We start from the raw sequence: 26,217 nt of genomic DNA, 5'->3' as shown, positions 1-26,217 counted from the left end.
TCATTGATCACTCTAACTGTCAAAAAGTTTTTTCTAATATCTAATCTGTGTCTCCTCCCATTCAGTTTCATCCCATTGCTTCTAGTCTTTCCTTGTGCAAATGAGAATAAAGTTGATCCTTCTACAATGTGACAGCCCTTTAGATATTTGTAGACAGCTATTAAGTCTCCTCTCAGTCTTCTCTTTTGCAAACTAACATTCCCAAATCCTGCAACCTTTCCTCATAAGACAGGGTTTGCAGACCGGTCACCATTCTGGTCGCTCTTTTCTGAACTTGCTCCAGTTTTTTGATGTCTTTTTTAAAATGTGGTGCCCAAAACTGGACACAATATTCCAGATGAGGTCTGACCAAAGAGGAGTAGAGGGAAATAATGACTTCACGTGATCTAGACTGTATGCTTCTGTTAATACATCCTAGAATTGCATTTGCCTTTTTTGCTGCTGCATCACACTGTTGACTCATATTCAGTCTGTGATCTATTAGTATACCCAAGTCTTTTTCACATGTGCTGTCACTTAGCCCTATTCCTCCCATTCTATATATGCTTTTTCCATTTTTATTGCCCAGATGTAGTACTTTGCATTTCTCCCTGTTAAAAACCATTCTGTTAGTTGCTGCCCACTTCTCCAGTTTATTTAAATCTTTTTGAATCCTCTCTCTCTCTTCTCTAGTATTAGCTATCCCTCCTAGCTTTGTGTCATCAGCAAATTTAATCAGTTTACCCTCAATTCCTTCATCTAAATCGTTGATAAAGATGTTGAACAATACAGGGCCCAGGACAGAGCCCTGTGGTACCCCACTTGAGACATTCTTCCAACTGGATGTGCAGCCATTTACGACCACTCTTTGGGTCCGATCACTAAGCCAGTTATGAATCCAACTAACAGTTGCCTTGTCCATTCCATACTTAATCATTTTTTCAATAAGGATTGTATGAGAGACTTTGTCAAATGCTTTGCTGAAGTCAAGATATACTATATCTACAGCATTTCCTTGATCCACCCAATCAGTGATACCGTCATAGAAGGAAATTAAGTTAGTCTGACATGACTTATTAGTTACAAACCCATGCTGACTCTGTTTAATCACTTCATTCTTATCCAGGTATTGACATACATGTTGTTTAATAATTTGTTCAAAGATCTTTCCTGGTATAGAAGTCAGACTCACCGGCCTATAGTTACCTGGGTCCACCTTCTTCCCCTTTTTGAAGATAGGAACAACATTTGCTCTTCTCCAGTCTTCTGGCACTTCTCCTGTTCTCCAAGAATTTTCAAAGATTATAGAGAGGGGTTCAAAAATTTCTTCTGCTATCTCCTTCAGTACTCTGGGGTGTAATTCATCTGGACCTGGAGACTTGAATTCATTTAGGCTAGCTAAGTGTTTCCTCACTATCTTTCTGTTTATAGATATCCTGGATTCTTCTATTCCCTTAATAGGACAGTGAATAACAGTTGATGTTACATTTCCTTTCTGAGAGAAAACAGATGCAAAATAGGAATTTAAAAGTTCAGCCTTCTCAACATCCTGTCTTACCATTTCATCATTTTCATCCTGTAAAAATCCTATAGCATCTTTGACTTTTCTTTTACTTTTGACATATCCCCAAAATCCTTTATTATTGCTTTTGACATCTCTTGCAAGCCTCAATTCATTTTCAGCTTTAGCTAATCTGATTTGTGCCCTGCAGGTTCTGCAGACAGCATTATATTCTTCTTTAGATATGCCTCCCTCTTTCCATTTTATAAACATTTTTTTCTTCCTTTTTAGCATGTGCTTAAGTTCTGTGTTCATCCATCCTGGTTTCCTTAACTGCTTCCTATTCTTCCCTCTTTTCGGAATTGTTAACAACTGTGCTTTGAGAATTTCATTTTTCAAGATTTCCCATCCTTCCTGGACATTTTTGTCTTTAAGGATATCCAGCCATTGGATCCCTCCAATTCTCTTTCTGAATCCCTTAAAATCTGCCTTTCTGAAATCTAACCTTGACGTCTGAGTCTTCACAGGTCTTCCGCCTCTAGTTATCCAAAATTCTAAAATAGCATGGTCGCTACCTCCTAGGGTCCCAGCCACTTTTACCTCCTCAACCATTTCCTCCCTGTTTATAAGGATTAGATCCAAGGTAGCAGTTCCCCTTGTTTTCTCCCTTACCTTTTGGAAGATAAAGTTGTCAGCAAGAGAGGATAAGAATTTCCTTGACCTGTTAGTTTTGCCTGAGAGAGATTCCCAACAAATGTCTGGATAGTTGAAATCTCCCATGACAACTATGTCATATTTTTTGGAGAACTTGGCCATTTGATGCAAACTTGGCCATTTGATGCTCCTCTTCCTCATCATCCTCGGCTGCAGACGCCTGCTCCTTAATGTGCATCAAAGTTTGCATGAGCAGACGCATAAGTGGGATGCTCATGCTTAGGATGGCGTCGTCTGCGCTTACCAGCAGTGTGCATTCCTCAAAACACTGAAGGACTTTACAGAGGTCTTTCAGCTTTGACCACTGCACACCTGACAACTCCATGTCTGCCCTCAAAGTGGCTGCCTGTGTATCCTCCCACAAATGTATTACAGCCTGCCTCTGTTCGCACAGCCGCTCAACCATGTGCAGGGTGGAGTTTCACCTTGTTGCAACGTCAATAATTAGGCGGTGCTTGGGAAGGTGGAGCATTCGCTGCAGCTTCTGCATACGACTGGAGTGTACGGGCGACCGGCGGATGTGAGAGCACAGTCTTCGAACCTTATGGAACAGGCCTGTTAACTCCGGATAATTATTGAGGAAGCACTGCACCACCAGGTTCAAGGTGTGTGCCAAGCAAGGTATGTAAAAACCCAAAAATTGAGCTTGGTTTGAGATGATACACATGCAGCGTATAAATGCATGTTGACATTGGCCATAAAACATAAAACCTACAAAAGACAAAGTGAGCAAAAACCCTGCTGTAACTAAATAAGTAAAAGCAAAAGTGCATCTAAATAATACAGAGTTTTTAGTAATACTGTTTTTGATCAAAAGTAGCATGAAAGCCATCCCACCATGACAAGGTAACTCTGTTCGGGATAGTCCTACACTGTCTAATATTAAAAACCTTGCTTTGTGTCAAAGTTGACCTCAATGTGTGAACAAAAGGACTGGGTCCCAAACAGTAGACACCAGTCTGGGGAAGCCTTATATACAATTTCCAGCTCAGGAGAGGGAGGCCACACCCCAGCTTGCACAGAATGCAAAAAATACAAAGAAAAAACACAAAAATTGAGCTTGGTTTGAGATGATACACATGCAGCGTATAAATGCATGTTGACATTGGCCATAAAACATAAAACCTGCAAAAGACAAAGTGAGCAAAAACCCTGCTGTAACTAAATAAGTAAAAGCAAAAGTGCATCTAAATAATACAGAGTTTTTAGTAATACTGTTTTTGATCAAAAGTAGCATGAAAGCCATCCCACCACGACAAGGTAACTCTGTTCGGGATAGTCCTACACTGTCTAATATTAAAAACCTTGCTTTGTGTCAAAGTTGACCTCAATGTGTGAACAAGGGCAGACAAAAGGACTGGGTCCCAAACAGTAGACACCAGTCTGGGGAAGCCTTATATACAATTTCCAGCTCAGGAGAGGGAGGCCACACCCCAGCTTGCACAGAATGCAAAAAAAAAATGCATTCTGTGCAAGCTGGGGTGTGGCCTCCCTCTCCTGAGCTGGAAATTGTATATAAGGCTTCCCCAGACTGGTGTCTACTGTTTGGGACCCAGTCCTTTTGTCTGCCCTTGTTCACACATTGAGGTCAACTTTGACACAAAGCAAGGTTTTTAATATTAGACAGTGTAGGACTATCCCGAACAGAGTTACCTTGTCGTGGTGGGATGGCTTTCATGCTACTTTTGATCAAAAACAGTATTACTAAAAACTCTGTATTATTTAGATGCACTTTTGCTTTTACTTATTTAGTTACAGCAGGGTTTTTGCTCACTTTGTCTTTTGCAGGTTTCAAGCAAGGTATGTGTCTGAATTTTGAAAGGGCTATGGCTGCCACAAAATTCCGGCCATTATCACTAACTACCTTGCCTGCCTCAAGATGTAGACTGCCCAGCCATGACTCAGTTTGTCGCTGAAAGTAGTCGGCCAGTACCTCCGCGGTGTGTCTGTCGCCCAAACACATCATCTTCAACACAGCCTGCTGACGCTTTCCACTAGCTGATCGATAGTGGGACACCTCGTGTGCAACACTGGCAGCTGTGGATGGAGTGCTCGTGCGACTGCGCTCTGTGGACGAGCTTTTGCTTCTGGAGGACGAGGAGGAGGAGGGTCGAACGCCTACAGCCAACTGTTTCCTATACCGTGGGCTAGGCAGCACTGTCCCACCACCGCTGTCCCCTGTGAACCCTGCATCCACCACATTAACCCAGTGCGCAGTGATGGACACGTAACGGCCCTGGCCATGCCTACTGAACTATGCATCTGTGGTGAGGTGCACCTTTCCACTCACTGATTGCTTGAGTGCATGAACAATGCAGTCTTTCACATGAAGGTGGAGGACTGGGATGGCTTTGCCGACTGCCGACTGGGTAGGTCATAGCGTGGTACTGCGTAGGTCATGAGTTCGCGGAAAGTTGGGCTTTCAACCAACCGGTAGGGCATCATCTCTAACGAGATTAGTTTGGCAATATGGGCGTTCAAACCCAGTGTACGCGGATGAGAGGATGAGTACTTTCTTGTCCTACTCATAGTCTCTGGTAGGGTGAGCTGGACTTGAGAGCTGCATATGGTGGAACTAGCGGTGGACATGGCTGATTGAGAGAGGGTTGATGATGGTGATGGAGTTGGTGTTCTTTCTGACGGCCTAGATTCAGTCTTTCATAGCAATAACATTGTGATACCCTGACTGCTTTGGCCTTGCGACGACACCTCAACATTTGATGCTGGTGGAGTGCTAACTGGTGGGCTTACAGTTGGGGAAACAATGTAGCGTTGCTGACTACCTTCATTGGGAGCAGTTGCACATGTGGTACGTGATGTTTGGTAGTCCGTCCACGCTTGCAAAAGCATGGTGGTTAAATGTCTAAGCATGCAACTGGTATTCAAATTCCTCAGATTTTTCCCTCGGCTAAAGGTCTTTGCGCACTTCTTACAGATAACCTTTGCCTGATCATTAGGATTTTGTTCAAAAAAGTGCCACACTGCACTTTTCCTACTAGAGAAGACATTTTGAGGCCTTGCATGCTGTGCTAATTTGACCGTCTGGCCAAGCTGTCCTGCAACCCTTTTGGTTTTTGTAACCCGTTTTTGGACTGCTCCAGGCCTGCCAGATAACAGATGTTGCGATGTCGATGCCTGCTGCGGTTGCTCCTCCTCCTCTTCTGAGCTATTGGCAGCGGCACCCACTTCCCCCAATGGATGCCAATCTGGGTCAACAATCACCTCCTCTTCAATGTCATGTGCACCTTCCTCTGTGTCACCGTGTATGGTGGTATAGTATGCGGGAAGGGGCACCTGAGTTTCATCTGGGTCAGATTCTGTCTCAGTACACTGCGAGGACAATGTAGTGCTCTGAGTGAATGTACCAGCAGAATCATCTAGCAGTGGCTGTGCATCAGTGCACTCCATGTCAGATTCATCTTGGCCTGGGTAATTCACGATTTGACTTGATAACCCAGGCATGGTATGTGAAAACAGCTCCATGGAGTAATCTGTAGTGTGGCCTTCCGCATCCTTCAATTTTGGTACGGGTGAAGGACACAAGGAAAGGTGTGGTTCATGACCATGAGCCTCCAATGACGACTCAGTGCTTTTATTTTTTAAAACTTCAGAAGAGGAGGCGATAGAGCTGGAGGCTGAGTCTGCAATGTAAGCTGAAACTTGTTCCTGAAGCTCCGGCTTTAAAAGCGGTTTACCTACTCCCAGAAAAGGGAGCCTTCGAGGCCTTGTGGAGCCAGACGATGACGCAGGCTCAACACCTCCTGCATTAGGTGCTATTTTGCTTTTGCCACTACCAGCAGATCCACCACCACCACCAACACCATCATTACCAGCTGGCAACCCCCGCCCACTTCCACCACACTTCATTTTTGGGGAAAATGTACCCAAAATTCCACCAACTATATGGTACTGTAAAACAAGGTACAAGGTGTATATAGTAGTGGGGAGAATTTGAATCTCCTTACACACTTCTGGATACTGAAGTATTCTCTCAGGCCCTGTGTATGTTACACCTCAATGTAACAGGCTGATTTTGGATGGTGTAAAAAATATGTATAGAGGACTGGGGAAAATTGGAATCTCTCTACAGACTTGAGGACACTGAAGGATTTTCTCAGGCCCAGTGTATATTACACCGCAATGTAACAGGCTGATTTTGGATGGTGTAAAAAATATGTATAGAGGACTGGGGAAAATTGGATTGTCCCTAGAGATTTTAGCAAGCTGACATTGATGCTCTCAGTCCCAAGTATGGCAGCAGGCAGCCTAATAAGCAGGACTGCTGCACAGAAAAGTGTGGAAAAATGAACGCTTGGTAACTGGGCAAAAAAGAGGATGAAAAGTATGTTTGCTTTTAAAAAAAGCAGTTTGCACAGCAGTGTGAAAACAGCAATGCAGCTATCAGGGAACCTTATAAGGCAGCCTAATAACCAACAGAGCTGATGCACTAAAATATAGCCTCCTCTTGCACTGCACAGTGACTGGTGTGTTGTACAGGCAAAATCACTAGCAGCAGAAGCAGTTTTTTTGTTCTTCTTCCCTGCCTAACGCTCTCCCTACAGAATCAGCATCAGCAGCAGCTCTCCCTATTCTGAGATCAGCAGAAGTAAGATGGCGGTCGGCGTGCACGCCCTTTTATACCCCCTGTGACGCCCCACAAAGCAAGCCAATCACTTGCATGCCCTTCTCAAAGATGGTGGTGACCCCTGCCTATGTCATCACATTGCCCACAGTGTCCGTTCTTCCTCATTGGCTGAAAAAGGGCGCTGAAGCATCTTTTGAAACGCGACTTTGGCGCTAAAGTCGCGGACCTCGTGGCCGACCTCACGCTAAGGTCGGGTTTCGTTTCATGAAACCCGACTTTGGCGAAAGTCGGCTGCTTTTGAATTTTTTCGACCCGTTTCGCTCAACTCTAATAATAATAATAAATTTTATTTCTATAGCGCCGACTTATTCCGCAGCACTTTACATTTCAGAGGGGATTTGTACAGACAATAGACATTACAGCATAACAATAATCACATACACTGTTCCAAATTATTATGCAAAAAGAGTTTAGGAGTGATAAGGTTAGAATTATTTTGTTTGTCATTTAAACTCATTGATGGTGATGTGTGTCAGGGCTCTTTATATCACTGAAAGCAATTGCAGATACCTGTGCAAATTAGTTCGGCAGGTGTGTCCAAATAAAGGCAAGACTACTTAAGAAGGCTGTTCCACATTATTAAGCAGCCTACATTTTTTGCCAAAATGGGAAAGAAAAAGGATGTGTCGGCTGCTGAGAAGCAACAATTTGTGGAATATTTAGGTCAAGGCATGACTATAATCAACATTGCCAAGACACTTCATCGTGATCATCGCACAATCAAGAAGTATGTAGCTGATTCCCAGCACACACGTGTGCGTGCTGATAAGGAAAAATTGAGGACTCTTTCCAACAGGCAATTGCGTCAGGTTAAAAGAGCAGCTGCAAAAATGCCTTGTCATAGCAGCAGACAAGTTTTTGAAGCTATTGGTGCCTCCAACGTCCCCCGAACAACAAGATGCAGGGTCCTTCAGAGGTTTGCAGCTGTGCGTAAGCCATCCTGTCGACCACCTCTATCCACTGCACACAAGCAGAAACGGCTCCAGTGGGCCAAACGATACATGAAGACTGACTTCCAAACTGTTTTGTTCACCGATGAGTGCCATGCAACGCTCGATGGTCCAGATGGATGGAGTGGAAGATGGCTGGTTGATGGACACCCCATGAAAACACGGCTAAGGCTGGTTTCACATTAGCGCATTTTCAGCGCGCGCACGGCCGGGGGTAGCTCCGCCCCCGATCCGGCTCTCTGCCCGGCGTGCCCGCCCCTTGCTTGTAGCGCCGCCTACTAGCGGACAGCGGCGCCTGCGATCGGCGCACCCTATCTTTAGCATAGGGTGCGCAGATCGTGCGCAGGCCGTGCGCTAGTTGCGCATTGACCTGCGCTGCGCACTTTTGACGGTGCGCCGTGCGCGCCAAAATCAAACTTTTCGGATTTTGGCGCGCACGGCGCACCGTCAAAAGTGCGCAGCGCAGGTCAAAGCGCAACTAGCGCACGGCCTGCGCACGATCTGCGCACCCTATGCTAAAGATAGGGTGCGCCGATCGCTGGCACCGCTGTCCGCTAGTAGGCGGCGCTACAAGCAAGGGGCGGGCACGCCGGGCAGAGAGCCGGATCGGGGGCGGAGCTACCCCCGGCCGTGCGCGCGCTGAAAATGCGCTAATGTGAAACCAGCCTAAGGCGCCAACAAGGAGGAGGTGGAGTAATGTTTTGGGCTGCAATCATGGGGAGAGAGATTGTCGGCCTCTTTAGGATCCCTGAAGGGGTAAAGATGAACTCCATAATCTATGTGGAGTTTCTAAAACAGCACTTCCTGTCATGGTTCAAGAGGAAGAACCGTGCTTTCCGCAGCAAGATCATTTTCATGCATGATAATGCACCGTCTCATGCTGCAAATAACACATGTGCATCTCTGGCTGCTATGGGCATAAAAGAGGACAAACTTATGGTGTGGCCACCATCTTCCTCTGACCTCAACCCCATTGAGAACCTCTGGAGCATCATCAAAAGGAGTGTCTATGATGGCGGGAGGCAGTTCACATCTAAGCAACAGCTCTGGGAGGGTATTCTGTCCACATGGAAAACAATTGAAGCACAAACCATCCAAAAACTGACAAATTCAATGGACGAGAGAGTTCAGAAGCTTCTTTCGAACAAGGGGTCCTATGTGCAAATGTAACATCACCTGGAATAAAGTTTTTACTTGAAAACTGTTTGATTTCATTTTGTAATAAGCTGATAATGCTTATAATTTCACAACTGACCATTTTTTGTTCAAAATAAAAATAAAAAGGTTGAAAACTCTGCTGTGCATAATAATTTGGAACATGCATTTTGAGTGTTTCTTATTTTTAAAAATATACTGTTTTCATAGGCAGTTTGTTCAAAAACATTGCAATTATACTAGAATATTAGATGACTGGAAAATAACAATGACTGCAATTCATATAGGTAATGTAGAGAAAATATGAGGAAATATGTTTTGCATAATAATTTGGAACACTGATTATAACAAATACCAAGAGGAATGAGGGCCCTGTCTATGAAGAAAGAGGTAGACACGAAAGGTGGGTGGTAGACACGAAAGGTAGGTGAACAGCTGGTACATTGACCCAGACCACTACATTCCCCACGCACTCTACACAGCCAGATTCTGACCCTGATCAAACTCAGGTTCCCCTTCCCGCATACTATACCACCTTACACGGTGATAAAGAGGAAGGTGCAGATGAAAGTGCAGGTTCCTTGAGCAGGTGGGGGGCAAACTCATGGGCAACGGCACTGGCACAGAGCCTCTCATAGTACGCAAAAGTGTCTCTGCCGCTGGGAGGGACCTCCACCCGCCATCAGACACACCGCCGTACTATAAGGGGCCCTGTGCCAGTGCTGTCGCCAACGAGTGGGCCTCCCTGCTTGCTCAGGATCACATCACTTGCAAAGTTGAAATACTTACCTCTCCCTGCTCCACCGCCGTGACATCTTCCACATTTCCTGACAGTGACATTCTGATCAGAGAGCACGATTACATCACATCTGTACGCCCTCTGCCTAAACAGTCTAAGTGCAGAGAGATGGAAGATGGGGACGACGAGGAGTCCAGAGTACAGGGATTCCTTAGCGAGAAGACTTATTTAATTGTTTAAAAGGTTGGGAGCAATTTTTGGAGAGCACTATACTCTGGAGAATGATCTATGGGGCCCACCATACACTGGAGCATTCCAAAGGTGGACATCAGACACTGGAGCAGCATTTACAGGGCCCATTATACACTGGAGCATTAGAAATGGGGCCCATTATATATGGAGCATTATTTGGGCCCATAAGACAGTGGAGCTTCATCCATGGGGACCAACATATACTGTAGCATTATGTGGAGATCATCATATACTGTATCGAACATTATATGGGACCAATGATTCTGTATGGAGAAATATATGGGCCTCATTACTCTGTATAGCGCACTATGCGGTGGCCATAATACTGTATGGAGTAATATACTGTTCGTTTTTGGAGCTATTGGAGAATTTAAAATGGATATCAGTCATGTGATGTAAGAAGTGAAGTTTTTTTCATTGTACTATACTGCTATTTCTCTGCCGTATCAGAAGATCATGAATTGTGGCATGTGTTAAAGGAGCCCAGTGACACTTTGGCCCTGGGCCCACGAAAATCTGGAGCCAGCCCTAACCCCCCCACAACTTTAGCCAAATAACCCCCAGTTTTCAATGCCTAACTATTATTATAAAGTAAATTAAGGTTGACAAGCTTCAGTAATGAGAATTGATGTTTTTGGCATTAAAATGGGCACTGTAGGTGTGTTTACTGTCCTCCACTCACTGCCGACTTTTCTTCCCGATTGACTTGCATTGGGTTTCATGTTTCAGTCGGCCTTCGACTTTTCACGATAATCAGCCGATTGCGTTCGACCCGACTTTTCCGAAAAAAGGCAAAGTCGCTCATCTCTAGCGTTCAGTAATGTTCGGCGAATATTTGACGAACTAAATGGCAATTATTGCAAATTCGGCGAACATAATCTGATCCGAACATTGAAATATTCACTCATCTCTGCTGTTTACATCTCCCAGCACAGCCATGATCAGTGAACAGCTACAGGGGGGATATAACTTCATTCTCTTCCTTCAGCCGCATTTCCAGTTCGACTGCTGCAAGTTTATAATATGTCTGCAGATTACCACTATGGTTCCAGGTAAGAATATTTATTTTATCATTTATTTATTTTTGTTTTACTGACAGGTTGCCTTTAACTTATTCCCAACTGTCACTTTGTTACCACATAAATACATAATATGTACTACCGGTATATATGATACACATATACATTTTTTGATATTAGAAGATGACATTCCCTGTACATATATTTTTGAGATTAGTGCAGATGTAACATGACAACTTCACAAAGAGTCCAGGATTAAAGTCCAAACGTATCTTTATTGAGTTCAGATAGTAGAGTTCTGCAATGTTATACAGAGATATTTGCAGCAATTAAACATCTTCCCACCTGGGAAATAACTAAACATAAAAGCAGGTTTCCTCATTTCTACATAAACATTCAGTGGCTCAGACTGCTGACACCAGGTTCATTTAATTAACCCCTTAACTGCCACAGATACACATTTTTACAGCTTTCATTCAGGGTATGTGCACATGTTGCGGATTTGGCTGGGTATCAGCATCAGATTTGGCCCTGCGGATCTGCAGCAGTTTTCCATGCGTTGTACAGTACCGTGTAAACCTATGGAAAGCCAAATCCGCTGTGCACATGCTGCGGAAAATTCAGTACAGATTTGCTACGGTTTATTTTCCGCAGTATGTCAATTCTTTGTGCGGAATCCGCACCGTTTTTACACCTCTTCCATTATAGGAATCCGCAGGTGTTAAAACGCAGACGAAATCCACAATAAATCCGCAGGTAATGCGCAGGCAAAATTTGCACAAAATCTGCAGGAAATCTGCACTAAATCTCCAGGTAAATTGCAAGTCATTTTACCTGCAGATTCAGTCAAATCCGTGCAAAAAAATCCGCAGCCAAATCTGCAACGTGTGCACATACCCTTAATCATCAGCGCTGCTTTTTTGTAGTACAGTCCTCTTGATGAATATGGTGCACTGCTCAGCAAGACAGGATTACATAGTAAGTCTTGATTTATCGGAGTCAATATGTGTCAATAAATATCTTAAGAACTATAGAATTTCTTCATAGGTCTAGGTTGGCCGGGATTGCCACTGTTGATATCTAAAATGAGTTGTCTGGTCTAGAATGACATGTCTGCAGTCACTTCGTATGACTGCAGATTTGTGTATCTTCCCAGCGCACGCACTGTGATAATTCATTACTGTCTGCACCGGGAACGGTGGCCAAGAATGCGATATGCACACTCCTAACCAGAAACCATCTATTGGGCATGGCCTCACTCAATACACTTATATTGAGCAAAGCCGCGCTCACTAGACAGTTTCTTGCTGTGACTATGCAGATTGCACTGAGCGAGGCTGTGCTCACTAGGCGGTTGCTGGCTTGGAGTATGCATATCACATTGAGCGAGGCTGCTCTAAGCACTTTCTGTCTGGGAGTATGGATAGTGCATTGAGCGAGGCTGCGCTCGCTAGACGGGTTCTGGCTGGGAGTATGCAGATCACATTGAGCGAGGCTGAGCTCACTAGACATTTCCTGGCTGGGAGACTGCATATTGCATTGAGTGAGGCTGCGCTCACTATATGGTTTCTGGCTGGGAGTATGCAGATCACATTGAGCGAAGCTGAGCTCACTAGACATTTCCTGGCTGGGAGACTGCATATTGCATTGAGTGAGGCTGCGCTCACTATATGGTTTCTGGCTGGGAGTATGCAGATTGCATTGAGCTAGGCAGCGATCACTAGACGGACTCTGGCTGGGAGTATGCATATTGCATTGAGTGAGGCTATGCGCACGTGACTCTTTCTGGCTGGGAGTATGCAGATCGCATTGAGCGAGGCAGCGATCACTAGACGGACTCTGGTTGGGAGTATGCATATTGCATTTAGCGAGGCTATGCCCACTAGATGGTTTCTGGCTGGGAGTATGCATATTGAATTGAGTGAGGCTATGCCCACTAGATGGTTTCTGGCTGGGAGTATGCATATTGCATTCAGCGAGGTTGTGCTTACTAGACGGTTTCTGGCTGGGAGTATGCAGATCGCATACTTGGCAGCCGCTCCCGGCACATACATCGGTGAATACTTGCAGCGCATTGTGTGTGCTGGGAGGATTCACAAGTCTGCAGTCACACAAAGTGTAATAACACTCTCTGCTCTGCTGTACTGGTATATTACTAAATTATGACTTATTACTGGTATATTACTATATTGGTCACTAGAATTGCATTAGTTTTATATAAACTTCATGTTTCCTTTTAGGAGGTGTTTTAGAATTCTGATATAAGCTAGGAATATATTTTTTTCATGTATACAGTACATATCAGGTTACAGGTATTATCACCATTGCACAAAGCAAAGTCATTGAAGATCTATTATAGAATATTGTATGCTGAACAATTATATATCGAATTAGATTTTGTAAAGATAGGCAAGTCAGGGAAAAGATTTTGGGCTCTTGTGCACTCAAGAGACAATCCCTTTGGTTAAGCACTTCACATCATCATTATGTATATCACACATCAATAGACCATGGGATGAAAGATGCAAAGTCGTCTTTTGGAATCTAAAAGAATAAGAACAAAATAATTACTTTGATGCGTGTCTTTTTTATTTTAACCCAAAACTTAAATGTGTTGTCCAGGTTTGGCATGAAAGTCTGCTGTCATTCTATGTAACTGTAGACTTGTGAATCCTTACAGCATACAAAACATGTGCTGTCAGGACATGCTAGAAGTGGGTGTTTATATGATGTGAAAATCATGTGGGAATAGTGGATGAGGGCAGGTATATCTCGCCCAGATTCCTTTTCTATGTGGCCTAGTCTGGTCAGTATCGCACCTGCTTGCTAATGAATAATGGGAGGTGGATATAAAAGGATGCCAGGTGGTTGTGTGAGTGTCTCAGCCTGGGAACACAGAGAACCTGTCTGTGTGAGAGACACACGTGAGTGGAAGCAGTGCCCACTGCAACTGTGGTTTGGCTGGATGGGAGAAGCCCGCCAGTTGGTAGTTAGGTTGTCCATTGATGCACTCTCTGTGCACGGACAGCGGTCGTCACTCCCAGCCGGGCCAAGATCTCGGCTTTCAGTTTGTCAAAGTCCAGCGTGGCTTCAGGCTCTAAGTCATAATAAGCCTTTTGGGCCTCACCGGAAAGAAACGGGGCAATCAGGCCGGCCCATCGTGCCTTCGGCCATTTTTCTTGCACCGCCGTCCGTTCAAACGTGGTCAAGTATGCCTCGACGTCATCTTCGGTCGTCATCTTCTGCCAGTACCGACTCAAGTGAATCACTCTCGACTCGGCTTCCAGGTTAACCTCATGTAGGCTTGCCAGGCGCTGCGCCACCTGCTGGAGAAGCGAACGATCGGTAGCTGTCATGTCCACCAACTCCTTCAGCTGGGCCATCATCACCCGATTAGCTTCTTGCTGGACGGCGGTGGACTGTACCAGCGCTTTCACCACATCCTCCATGCTCATGCTTGCAACGTGATGCCCGCGTTCTCCACCACAATGTGATAAAACACTCCGGGGTCGCCTTTGCTGGGGTCAAAGGTCACGTGCGTTCAGCATGAAACTCAGGCGCAGAGCTGGGATTCGGGTGTAACTGACCCTGAGTCAGGTTTATTAACGGTGAAAGCAATGCAAAAAGGAAATAAAACATAAAACAAATCCTTGCCTGTCCGGCACTAACTAAACAATGGACAACCTAACTACCAACTGGCGGGCTTCTCCCATCCAGCCAAACCACTGTTGCAGTGGGCACTGCTTCCACTCACGTGTGTCTCTCACACAGACAGGCTCTCTGTGTTCCCAGGCTGAGACACTCACACAACCACCTGGCATCCTTTTATATCCACCTCCCATTATTCATTAGCAAGCAGGTGCGATACTGACCAGACTAGGCCACATAGGAAAGGAATCTAGGCGAGATATACCTGCCCTCATCCACTATTCCCACATGATTCTCACAATGACCACAAGAAAGTGATATGCATCCTTACGGCCACATTCTGACTAGATGTGTGAGGCCTCTCTCAATGCAAACGAATTAAGAGAGGCCGTGCAGGTCGAGTCGGAATGTGACCGGAAGCATGCCTATCGCATACTTGTGGTCACATGACCGCCCACTCCCAGCACTGGAGGATCCTGACATTGTGCATATTGCAGGTTTCCTTTATCATTATTAGTGTTTACAGATTGTGTATGTGGATGTTATATTTACATAGGCACTATTTTGATTGCGCTGCTCTATATGGTTTATACATATATTTTATTTATTGCTGACAATATATGCAAATATCCGTGTTGTGTTTTTTCAGTGCAATATAACATCTATATTGTATTTCTGCTTCATTGTATGTGGTTGCTCGATAGAATCAGGAGAGTTCTGGTCACATGCTGAAGTGTGGTAGCTAGGAAATGGTGCAGAATGCTGACAGTGAATAGATTACACACTGTCAGCATTCCACAGCCTAAGTACACACAAATAATGTAAAAAAGCCCAGACAATCCCTTTAAAGCTGGAATTAAATATAACTGTTGCAATTACTCTTTTTAAAACTTTTTATTTTTTTTTACTTTATTCAGCGATGAGTATCTCTCACCATATTATGCATACTAACACCTTCCAATCGCTTTTATTTTTTCCTACTATTCTATCAAGAGTCAATTTTTTTTCTATTTTTGAAACACATAACCACATGAGGATTTGTTCTTTTTGCAGGTGGAGTTGTAGTTTTCAGTTATACCATTCATTTCACCATATAATGTACCAAAAAGACAAGGAAAAAAAATAGAAAATGTTGAACTACAATTCTGCCATTATTTTTTGAGCTTTGTTTTTACGGCATTAATTGTACTGCAAGAATTACCTGACAATTTGCAATTTGTTTTTTTTTTTTGCGAAATACAATTACATCAATACCAAATTTGTATAGTTGTTTTATATTTAAATGGTAAAAAAGGTCAAAACTTTGTTTTAAAAAAAAAAAAAAAAAAAAAGTGTAGTTTTAGTTTGTGTTGCCCATTAGTGATGAGTGAATATACTCATTGCTCCGGTTTTCTCGAGCATGCTCGGGTGTCCTCTGAGTATTTTGGTGTGCTCGGAGATTTAGTTTTCCTTGTCTTATCTGCATGATTTGCGACTTGCAGACAGCTTGAATACATGTGTGGAATGCCTGTTTTTTAGGGAATTTCCACATGTAATCAGCCTGTCTGCAAGTCGCAAATCATGCAGATAAGACAACGAAAACTAAATCTCCGAGCCCACCAAAATACTCGGAGGACACCCGAGCATGTATACAAGTATACTCGCTTATTACTACTGCCCATAACTTTTTTTATACTTTCATCAATAAAGCTGTGTAGGTGCTTGTTTTCTGCCAAGTTTTGTTTTTAAAACTTTTATATTAAAAAAAAAAAAAAATTTTCTTTGCACTTAATTTTAGTCTTTACAGGACTTGAATAGTCAATCATTTGTGTTATAGTGCAATACTTAGAGTAAAAATCAAAATCTCCTATTACTCATGAGTACAAACATGGCAGTAAGGGGGTCATCAGTAGATTGCCAGCTGCCATGGCAACTGCTAAAACCACCTAAATGCCATTGTCAGAGATTGACAATGGCATTTAAGTGGTGAAATAGCAGCGATCGTTGCTCAGCTCATTAGCCAGATGAATACATCTGCACCGAGGTGGTTAATGTTATGGAACCTTACTATGCAATAGTCATACTATAGCAGCTTTTCTGTACATAGCATGTGTAAAGAGTAGAGTGGTATAAAGAAATTACCATCTCAGTGAATTTGTCTCCACATGCCATACGTATCTTCTCCGGGGTTGCCGGACTGTTCAGTTTAAAAATATTAGGCAAGCCCCTTTCCTTTCGAGCAGATGACACAGCGTCCTTTATTGCAAAGTATACAACTGATCCCAAAAACAGCGCTGCCTCACCAATACCCTAGGGAAAATAAAAGTGAAGTAAAGACAGTTGAAAATGTTAAACTATCTAAAAAAGGTGTGAGTCCATTCCAGATAAGTTAACAGGAACATTACACATGTAACAAACTGTTATATCAAATTATGGCCTTTAAGAAGAAAATTAGTGCTTCATCCACCATTATTTCAGGGTTATGGGTGCTAAAGAAGATATTAAATATATGCAATATGTCACGGTTCAACCCCTCAGTGTGTCTGGGATGCAGTTACTGACAGCTCAGCCGTCCAATCCGGTACAGGGGCGTGCTGAAGCTGTCAGTGACAGCTCGACTATCCAATCTGAGACTAGGAGGCGTCAGTTGTCTCCAAATGTTCATTATCCCAGGTGATTGCTGCTTACCTGAGCCGTTTCTCCCAGACCTCTGCTAGACATACATTCATGTAGTAGGTTTTTGCTTCTTGTGCCTTGAGTTCTGTTTACTTGATTTTTTTGTTGCCTGACCTTGGACTTCGTTCTAACCATCTGTCTGTTTAACCCCTTCTGCTCGGATCAGCTATCCTCCTGGTATTCTAACCTCGGAACGTTATCTGACCATGCGTTTGTCTCTTCCTTCTGTTTATGACGTACCCTCCTGGCTTCTGACCTTGGACTCCTTGACCATTCTGACTCACGGCTTGGCCATGAGACGTGACCAGTGTCACACAATACATATAGCACAGATTGATCACAATGCTTGTTTCAGAAACTACCCATTTGTTTGCTCTTTACTCTATGTTCCATGTACTTGGTTGTTGGAGACTATCATTCTGGATCTTGGATGGACCAACCTGAGGTGTTTGTCAGACATTTTATAGAGATGAAGATGGAATTTAGAATATTAGAAACCACAAAAATGTAAATAAAAATTGGAGAGGGCACCCGGTATTATAACGATGCAATATACATTTGATGTACATTTTGTTTGAGTCTTCACTTTAAATGCTTCTTACCTTGGAAGAATATATTGCATAAGAGTTTTGTGAAGAAGGAAGCAGTGTTACATTAAACTCCTTTGGAATATCATAAACTGATGGGATCTTGTAAGATCCTGCCCCATTTGTTAGCAATACACCCCCTGGAGAGTATTGTAGCTCTTCTGTTGTATAAAGCCCAATTCCTTGGACAAAAGCACCTTCAATCTAAGAATATACACAGAAAAAGCAATTGTCATCCTTATACAATCCATATGGCATCTGTTTTTATACATCAGAAGTTATTCAAATTTACAAGGTCAAATAGAGTTTGTTAAAGAATTGCAAAGTATCCATAAAAATCAGATGCTGTGCAGTTTATCCATTTGAGAAACAATTTGTTTTGATGCACCCATAGAATATCTGAGTCTGATCTGACATGCAGAAGAAACAAATGCATGCTTAATTTTTTTTCAAGTGCAGATTTGATCTGTGAAAAAACCTGCTCACTGAATAGCATAATTGAATAACATTGGTCTTAATGCTGTCCGTGCCATGCAAGTTTTTTTCACAGGCAGCACTTGGATCATAAATAAGGTCTGGCGAACTTAGCCTCAGGACAATGCAACTTACCAGTTCTTATCTATGGTATTTTTTCCATAGACCATACTTGCTGCACATCTATGATATATGTGTTATTTAAAAGGAACCTATCACCAGTTTTGGCCGATATAAGATACGATCACCTTTCAGGGCTTGTCTACAGCATTCTATAATGGTGTATATCTTCCCCCAACCCGACCTGAAGAAGAAAAATAACTTCTTATACTCACCTACGCCACAATCTGGTCTGAGGGTTGTCGCTCTTCTTGGTCTGGCACCTCCCATCTTCTTGCGATGCCGTCCTGCTTGCTTTGTGTAGATGACGCCACCCTGCATCATCCACACAGTCTCCTCGGCACTGCGCTCCTGCACAGGCGTACTTATCTGTCTTGTTGAGGGGAGAGCAAAGTACTGCAGTGCACAAGTACCGGGAAAGGTCAAAGAACCCCCTGTGCACTGCAGTACTTTGCTCTGCCCTCAACAAGACAGATAAGTAAGCCTGCACAGGAGCACGATGCCGAGGAGCCTGTGTGGATGATGCAGGGAAAACACGAAGCAAACAGGAGGACGACATCTCAAGAAGATGGGAGGAGCCAGACCAAGACCAGCAACACCCCTCGGACTGGACCACCCCACAGGTGTGTATAATAAAAGGTAGTTTTCTTCTCTTCCAGGTCAGGTTGGGGATAGATATACAGAATAGCATTATAGAATGCTGTTTTCGGTCCTGAAAGGTGATGGCTGTAACTTATATTGGCCACAACTGGTGATAGGTTCACTTTAAAAGTCACATTCACTTACACAATTATCACATACATGTATTAGAAGGTGTAATTGTTGGATCTCAAAGTGATAGAAATGTCAAAATAGCAGCAGAGCCATTTAGCCCAGAATAATTAGCAGCACGTGGTAGAAAGAAAAACTTCCATCAGAAAATTACCTATTGTTTAAAACAAGTTTTTGAATTACATGTGTTTTAAAAAAAATTGGCAATTTACTATATGATTTGTATAAAAAAAATAAAAATAGTAATCTTGCAATTTTCATATTGGCTACATGGACTTTTTAATCTTTAGGACTTTTAACCCCTTCACTCCTGGAGCCATTTTCGTTTTTCACTCCTTCTTTCCAGAGCCATAACTTTTTTATTTTTCTGTCAATATGGCCATGTGAGGGCTTATTTTTTGTGGGACGAGTTGTACTTTTAAATGACACCATTGGTTTTACCATGTCGTGCACTCGAAAACGGGGAAAAAAATTCCAAGTGTGGTGAAATTGCAAAAAAGTGCAATCCCACACTTGTTTTTTGCTTGGCTTTTTTGCTAGGTTCACTAGTTGCTAAATCTAACCTGCCATTATGATTCTCCAGGTCATTACGAGTTCATAGACACCAAACATGTCTATGCTCTCTCTTATCTAAGTGGTGAAAAAACCTCCAAAGTTTGCTAAAAAAAAAAAAAAAAAAAATTGTGCAATTTTCTGAGACCCATAGCATCTCCATTTTTTGTGACCTGGGATCGGGTGAGGGCTTATTTTTTGCGTGCTGAGCTGATGGTTTTAATGATACCACTTTTGTGCAGATACGTTCTTTTGATCGCCCGTTATTGCATTTTAATGCAATTTGTCGCCGGCGACCAAAAAAAAGTAATTCTGGTGTTTTGAATTTTTTTCCCGCTGCGCTGTTTAGTGATCAGGTTAATGCTTTTTTTTATTGATAGATCAGGTGATTCTGAATGCGGCGTTACCTAATATGTGTATGTGGGACTTTATTGTTTTCTTTTGATTGGGGCGAAAGGGGGGGTGATTTGAACTTTTAGTTTTTTTATTCTTAAATATTTTTTTTTTTTTTTTTACTTTTGGCATGCTTCAATAGCCTCCACAGGTGGCTTGAAGCATGCGATACTCGATCAGCTCTGCTACACATGGGCGATGAGCAGATCGCCCATATGTAGCAAATTTACTCCTGTGCTTTCAGCGCCAACCACCGTAGAGGCCTCTGGTTGTCCAGGCATCATGACGCTGACCCCCGATCATGTGACGGGGGTCGGCGATGAGCTCATTTCCGTCCTGGCGGCCGGAAATGCTATATAAATGCCCGCTGTCAGCTTTGACAGCGGGATTTAACTAGTTAATAGGCACGGGCGGATGGCGATTCCGCTCACACCTATTGCGGGCACATGTCAGCTGTTCATAACAGCTGACATGTTGCGGCTTTGAGGTGGGCTTACCGCTGGAGCCCACCTCAAAGCGGGGGACCTTACCGATGACGTACTATTCAGTCATCGGTAAGGAAGGGGTTAAGGAAGAGTTTTCAGCAGGCTCCATTACAGCAGAGGCAGGATTACAATTACAGAAACACCTCTGTACACAGCTGATAATGATCCACATTGAGAAACGGCTGCCCCTGCCCCTCCTCTCTTCACATTGAATGTTGCATACGATCATTTGATGCTTCATTGCAAATTAAAGTGCCAGGGTCTGACCATTGTAGCTATATACAGGTGTTGTTTCCTGAAACATCAGGAAATAAATTGGAGTCTAAAAAAGTCCCATTGACCGGTGTAAAAATGTTATGATTTCTAAATGTTGTTTAAAAAAACACTGACAAACATCTAAATCAGGTTTCTTGTGTAAAATGGTTTTTTTACACAGTAGTTTGTTTTCTAATGACAGCACTGAGATCTCATCTCTCGAGAGCTGGGTCCCGAGATCCCATCTGCGCAAGCACCAGTGGCCATTTTTTACCGGCACCACCGCACACACAGGGGAACCGTGGAAATGCCGGGGCTCTGGCCTGTCGCACAATGTTGGCAGAGCCCCGGGCAGCGTCGGGCACACATGCAGTGCCGCTGGGCACCGGAGACACCCGCAGCACCAGCCAGCAACCGCTGGACACCCAGAGAAACCCGGCAGCAGCACAAGACCCCCACAGCAACGGCACACATCGGAGCCCCCCCCCTCATCCCTGTATGAAGCCTGCAGCATCACTCCATGCCTGCCTCCTCCAGCAGCGAACCTGGGACCCCGCTACACCGCAGCCACCAACCCCGGTAAGCAATAAGATGCAAGGATTATAAGAGGCACCTCAATTTTATTAAAAAATATTTTTCTTTTTCTCCTCAAAATTTGTGGTGCGCCTTATAATCCAGAGTGTCTTATAAAGTGAAAAATACAGTACATACTAGCCTGTCACAGCTTACTGACAAGGTACAGAGATTAGAGGATGATGTCATACAAGTTGTGGCCATCATAATGCTCACAGACACTTGATCTTCACAGCCAGCAAATAAATATAATCTAATATGATAAGAAGAGAAATACACCGCGCTATACTGGGAACTGAAAAAATATAACGGAGTACTTACTTGCAGGTGTGTGAAAAAAATCACGTGGTGGTGGATGTATAGCAGTATTCTGAGACTATTCACCTTGTCATAGATGTATATTGCCTTGCATTTGGATGCCAAAACTGCTGAGTAGATAATATAGGGTTAAATGGGGGTGAGCCCGTTAGTGTGTTACAGAGGGAAAAAAAAAAAAAAATAAATAAAACTAATCTTGATTTACTCACTTAAGGAAATCAGAACCATATAAAATACATGCTGTAAGTGTAGCCATTGCCAAGTATTAAGATTGGAATGTTGAAGCCTGTTTCTGATGTAAAAAAATATAATAGTTGAAAAATAAAATGGAAAAAAAAAAAAAAAAAAAAAAAAAAAAAAAAAGGAGGGGGATAAATAGATGTTTGAGATAACTGAATGCTGACCTTACTGCATGCCAATTTCAACAGGCGAGGTCAGAATGATTAATCCTGTGCAAAACAAATAATGGCACAGTTCTTGCAAAGTGAATGAGCGTTAGTGACAGCTTGTGCCCAGTAGTGGAACGAGGTGCTTAATTCTGGTGCACTTACTTGCAGGGCCAGTGAGGCAGGCTTGGGTGCTCAGCGTGGGGGCTGGGGCTGCTAATCCGTATGGACGTGGAGACCGCCGCTGCCTCACGTGCTCCAGCCAAGATCCACGCTGAGGGACTTGGCATGTGATGGGGCAGGGCTAGCATGACATCACACTGGGGGTAAGACGGTGGCTCAAAGGCAGCACAATACCAACATGTTTCAAGAGATAGCTACTCTCTTCATCAGGGTTTTGCCTCTTAGTGTGCAGACCGTCAATTTATAGCAGACTGAGCCTGAATTAAGTGATCACCTGACCCAAATGCCTGATTGAGCGACTTAATTAGATGTAGTACAAAGTACTGGTGTGTCTACATGTAAGGCTGGTTTCACATTCGCGCTTTTTAAGCGCACGCACGGCCGGGGGTAGCTCCGCCCCCGATCCGGCTCTCTGCCCGGCGTGCCCGCCCCTTCCTTGTAGCGCCGCCTCCTAGCGCACAGCGGCGCCTGCAATCGGCGCACCCTATCTTTAGCATAGGGTGCGCAGATCGTGCGCAGGCCGTGCGCTAGTTGCGCTTTGACCTGCGCTGCGCACTTTTGACGGTGCGCCGTGCGCGCCAAAATCCGAAAAGTTTGATTTTGGCGCGCACGGCGCACCGTCAAAAGTGCGCAGCGCAGGTCAAAGCGCAACTAGCGCACGGCCTGCGCACGATCTGCGCACCCTATGCTAAAGATAGGGTGCGCCGATCGCAGGCGCCGCTGTGCGCTAGGAGGCGGCGCTACAAGGAAGGGGCGGGCACGCCGGGCAGAGAGCCGGATCGGGGGCGGAGCTACCCCCGGCCGTGCGTGCGCTTAAAAAGCGCGAATGTGAAACCAGCCTAACTAAAAAAAAAAAAAGATCCCTGATACAATAAGAACAGGAATTAAAACCTTTTTTTTTTTTTTGTATTAACACCTAAGTATATCTCATTTATTGGAATCAATTTGGTAGGAGGATATGGTACTAATCATAATCATGCCATTATGCTGAATAAGACCCCAATATCGTGCATTTATTTGGCCATCATGTAAGCCTATGAACCCTTCGAGTATAATGAAACAAACATCTAAAGAGGCACCTCATCGGTAGATTTTGGGCTTTGGCACATTTTCATTGTCATTTTTTAAACTGATTTTTTATACACAATTTTAATAACACTTTTTATACATTTATATAAATAAAGGTTATGTTTTATTTTTGTTTTCATTTTTATTTTTTATTTTTTCACTTTTTAATTCTCATAAGGAATTTTTGGACCAAATAGGGTTAAAATTTAACCCATCTCTGTAGCACATTGGTAATGATAGGGTCCCGCAATCATTTAGTTACATGTAGACACACCAGTACTTTGTACTACATCTAATTAAGTCGCTCAATCAGGCATTTGGGTCAGGTGATCACTTAATTCAGGCTCAGTCTGCTATAAATTGACGGTCTGCACACTAAGAGGCGAAACCCTGATGAAGAGAGTAGCTATCTCTTGAAACATGTTGGTATTGTGCTGCCTTTGAGCCACCGGCTTACCCCCAGTGTGATGTCACGCTAGCCCTGCCCCATCACACGCCGAGTCCCTCAGCGTGGCGCTCGGCTGGAGCACGCGAGGCAGCGGCGGTCTCCACGTCCATACGGATTAGCAGCCCCCGCCCCCAAGCCTGCCTCACTGAGCACTGGCCCTGCAAGTAAGTGCACCAGAATTAAGCACCTCTTTCCACTAGTGGGCACAAGCTGTCACTAACGCTCATTCACTTTGCAGGAACTGTGCCATTATTTGTTTTGTACAGGATTAATCATTCTGATCTCGCCTGTTGAAATTGGCATGCAGTAAGGTCCGCATTCAGTTATCATCTCAAACATCTATTTATCCCCCTCCTTTTTTTTTTTTGTTTCCTTTTATTTTTCAACTATTATATTTTTTTACATCAGAAACAGGCTGCAACATTCCAATCTTAATACTTGGCAATGGCTACATTTACAGCATGTATTTTATATGGTTCTGATTTCCTTAAGTGAGTAAATCAAGATTAGTTCATATTTTATTTTATTTATGTTTTTTTTTTCCCTCTGTAACACACTAACGGGCTCACCCCCATTTAACCCTATATTATCTACTCAGCAGTTTTGGCATCCAAATGCAAGGCAATATACTGTACATCTATGACAAGGTGAATAGTCTCAGAATACTGCTATACATCCACCACCACGTGATTTTTTCACACACCAGCAAGTAAGTACTCGGTTATATTTTTTCATTTCCCAGTATAGCGCTGTGTATTTCTTTTATCAGCTTTAGCTCTTTTAAACAGGCACCAGCACAGAGCCTGTTATTCACCAGCTGCATCTGGGAATAGTGGACCTTCCTTCTCTGTCCAAGTGGACTGGAGCCAGTGTGTTAATCTTAAACTAATATAATATAATATGGTTGATGACCAAAAAAATCACAATCGCCGCAATAATATCCGGATAAGGGGGATACTTGAAAGCATCAATGCACAAGCGATTATGCAAACAATGTGGTGATTGTTCACTAATATACTTGGTGACCCTATTGATAAGGAGCCAGAGATCGACACTGTTCCAATCATATGAGCTACTGAAATTAATATTGTCTTCCCTGATGAGAGACAGTTTGCAGATGCTTACTTTTTTCTTTAAGGATATAATTAGATATAACTAAAGTTTTAAGTGCCGCTCTTCCACTATATAAAATGTCTCAGTTCATACAATATCTTAGAACGACATTGGAATTGAGTTCTCATTATATTATTGTAATATCAGGCTGTATTGCCTTATATATTCCATGATTTCCCCCACTAGCAGACACAGACAGAAAAGGACCCCTGTGCAAGAACAATATATGGGCCCTTTGCATCTCAAGAGCTCCTAAAAATGCAAAATTGCATCAGTCTTGGGGGTATAAATGGGCCACCTTACTACTTGAGCCCCTTTGTGGCCACAAAGGTTGCAAACATATGTCCAGCCTTGGTTCCCCCAAATATGAGCCCTAGGTCTAAAAGTTAGACTTATGCCTGTAAAGAAAATCCCCCAGTTAGGGACTTGCATTAGAATCTGCTTTTCTCGCAGTTACCTAGTGTTCGATTTATTCATAATCTATGCCTCTTAGATGAGATGCTGAAAGGTAGATGTTACTATCTAACGTCTATACTTCCTCCTTGATCCTAATTGCTCAATCCTTTTTTCCTTTCCCCTTCCCTCCACCCTCCATTTTTTTGCATATAATGTGGCACAACTTAATTTGCTCATTGAATGTCAGATGACTTAGGCTGTGTGCACACGCTGCGGATTCCGCTGCGTTTCCGCAGCGGTTTTGGCCGCTGCGGACACGCAGCAGTTTTAGCTGCGGTGTACAGTACCATTCATTTGAATGGGAAAACAAAAAACGCTGTGCCGACGCTGCGGAAAAAACCGCGCGGATTTGCTGCGGTTTTGAATCCGCAGAAAGAATTGCATGTCAATTCTTTCTGCGGAAACCGCTGCGGGTTCCTATCTCCACCATTGTGGAGATAGTGAATCCGCATGACCAAACCGCAGGCAAAACCGCAGGTCTTTGGACCTGCGGATTATCTGCGGTTTTTGCAAAATCCGTGCGGATTAATCCGCAGCGGAATCCGCAGCGTGTGCACACAGCCTTAATGTTCCAGAGGAAATATGCATAAACAACATGTCCAAGTTCTCTTTCTTCAGGAGACTCACTTTAGAGGCGATCATATACTTCAGTTTATTAACAGGTATTTTTTATCTTGGCGTCACAGTACAAATTCTGTTTTGAAATCTAAGGCAGTGAGTATAGGTATACACAAATCACTTCCGCATAATATTTTAGAAACACTGACACTGAGGAAAG

The 26,217-nt window shown here is 43.5% G+C and overlaps 1 protein-coding gene across 2 annotated transcripts in view; it reads right to left on the bottom strand.

The window, feature by feature from the left end:
• Positions 1 to 11,209: 11,209 nt before the first annotated feature.
• LOC141054221 (aldehyde oxidase 1-like) overlaps positions 11,210 to 26,217 on the bottom strand; it is a 295,390-nt gene continuing 280,382 nt past the window's right edge. For both annotated transcript variants that reach the window (XM_073551452.1, XM_073551453.1), the window contains 3 exons: positions 17,860 to 18,048; positions 16,724 to 16,891; positions 11,210 to 13,498 (listed from right to left, as the gene is read on the bottom strand). In XM_073551452.1, the coding sequence (XP_073407553.1) occupies positions 13,448 to 13,498; positions 16,724 to 16,891; positions 17,860 to 18,048 (408 nt within the window). In that variant the 3' untranslated portion in view covers positions 11,210 to 13,447. The remainder of the gene's footprint in view (positions 13,499 to 16,723; positions 16,892 to 17,859; positions 18,049 to 26,217) is intronic.

This window comes from Dendrobates tinctorius, unplaced genomic scaffold (genome assembly GCF_039654945.1).
Source record: "Dendrobates tinctorius isolate UK_male_01 unplaced genomic scaffold, ASM3965494v1 ptg000177l, whole genome shotgun sequence".
NCBI classification, from domain to species: Eukaryota; Metazoa; Chordata; class Amphibia; order Anura; family Dendrobatidae; genus Dendrobates; species Dendrobates tinctorius.
This window is presented reverse-complemented; position numbering and strand designations above follow the sequence as displayed.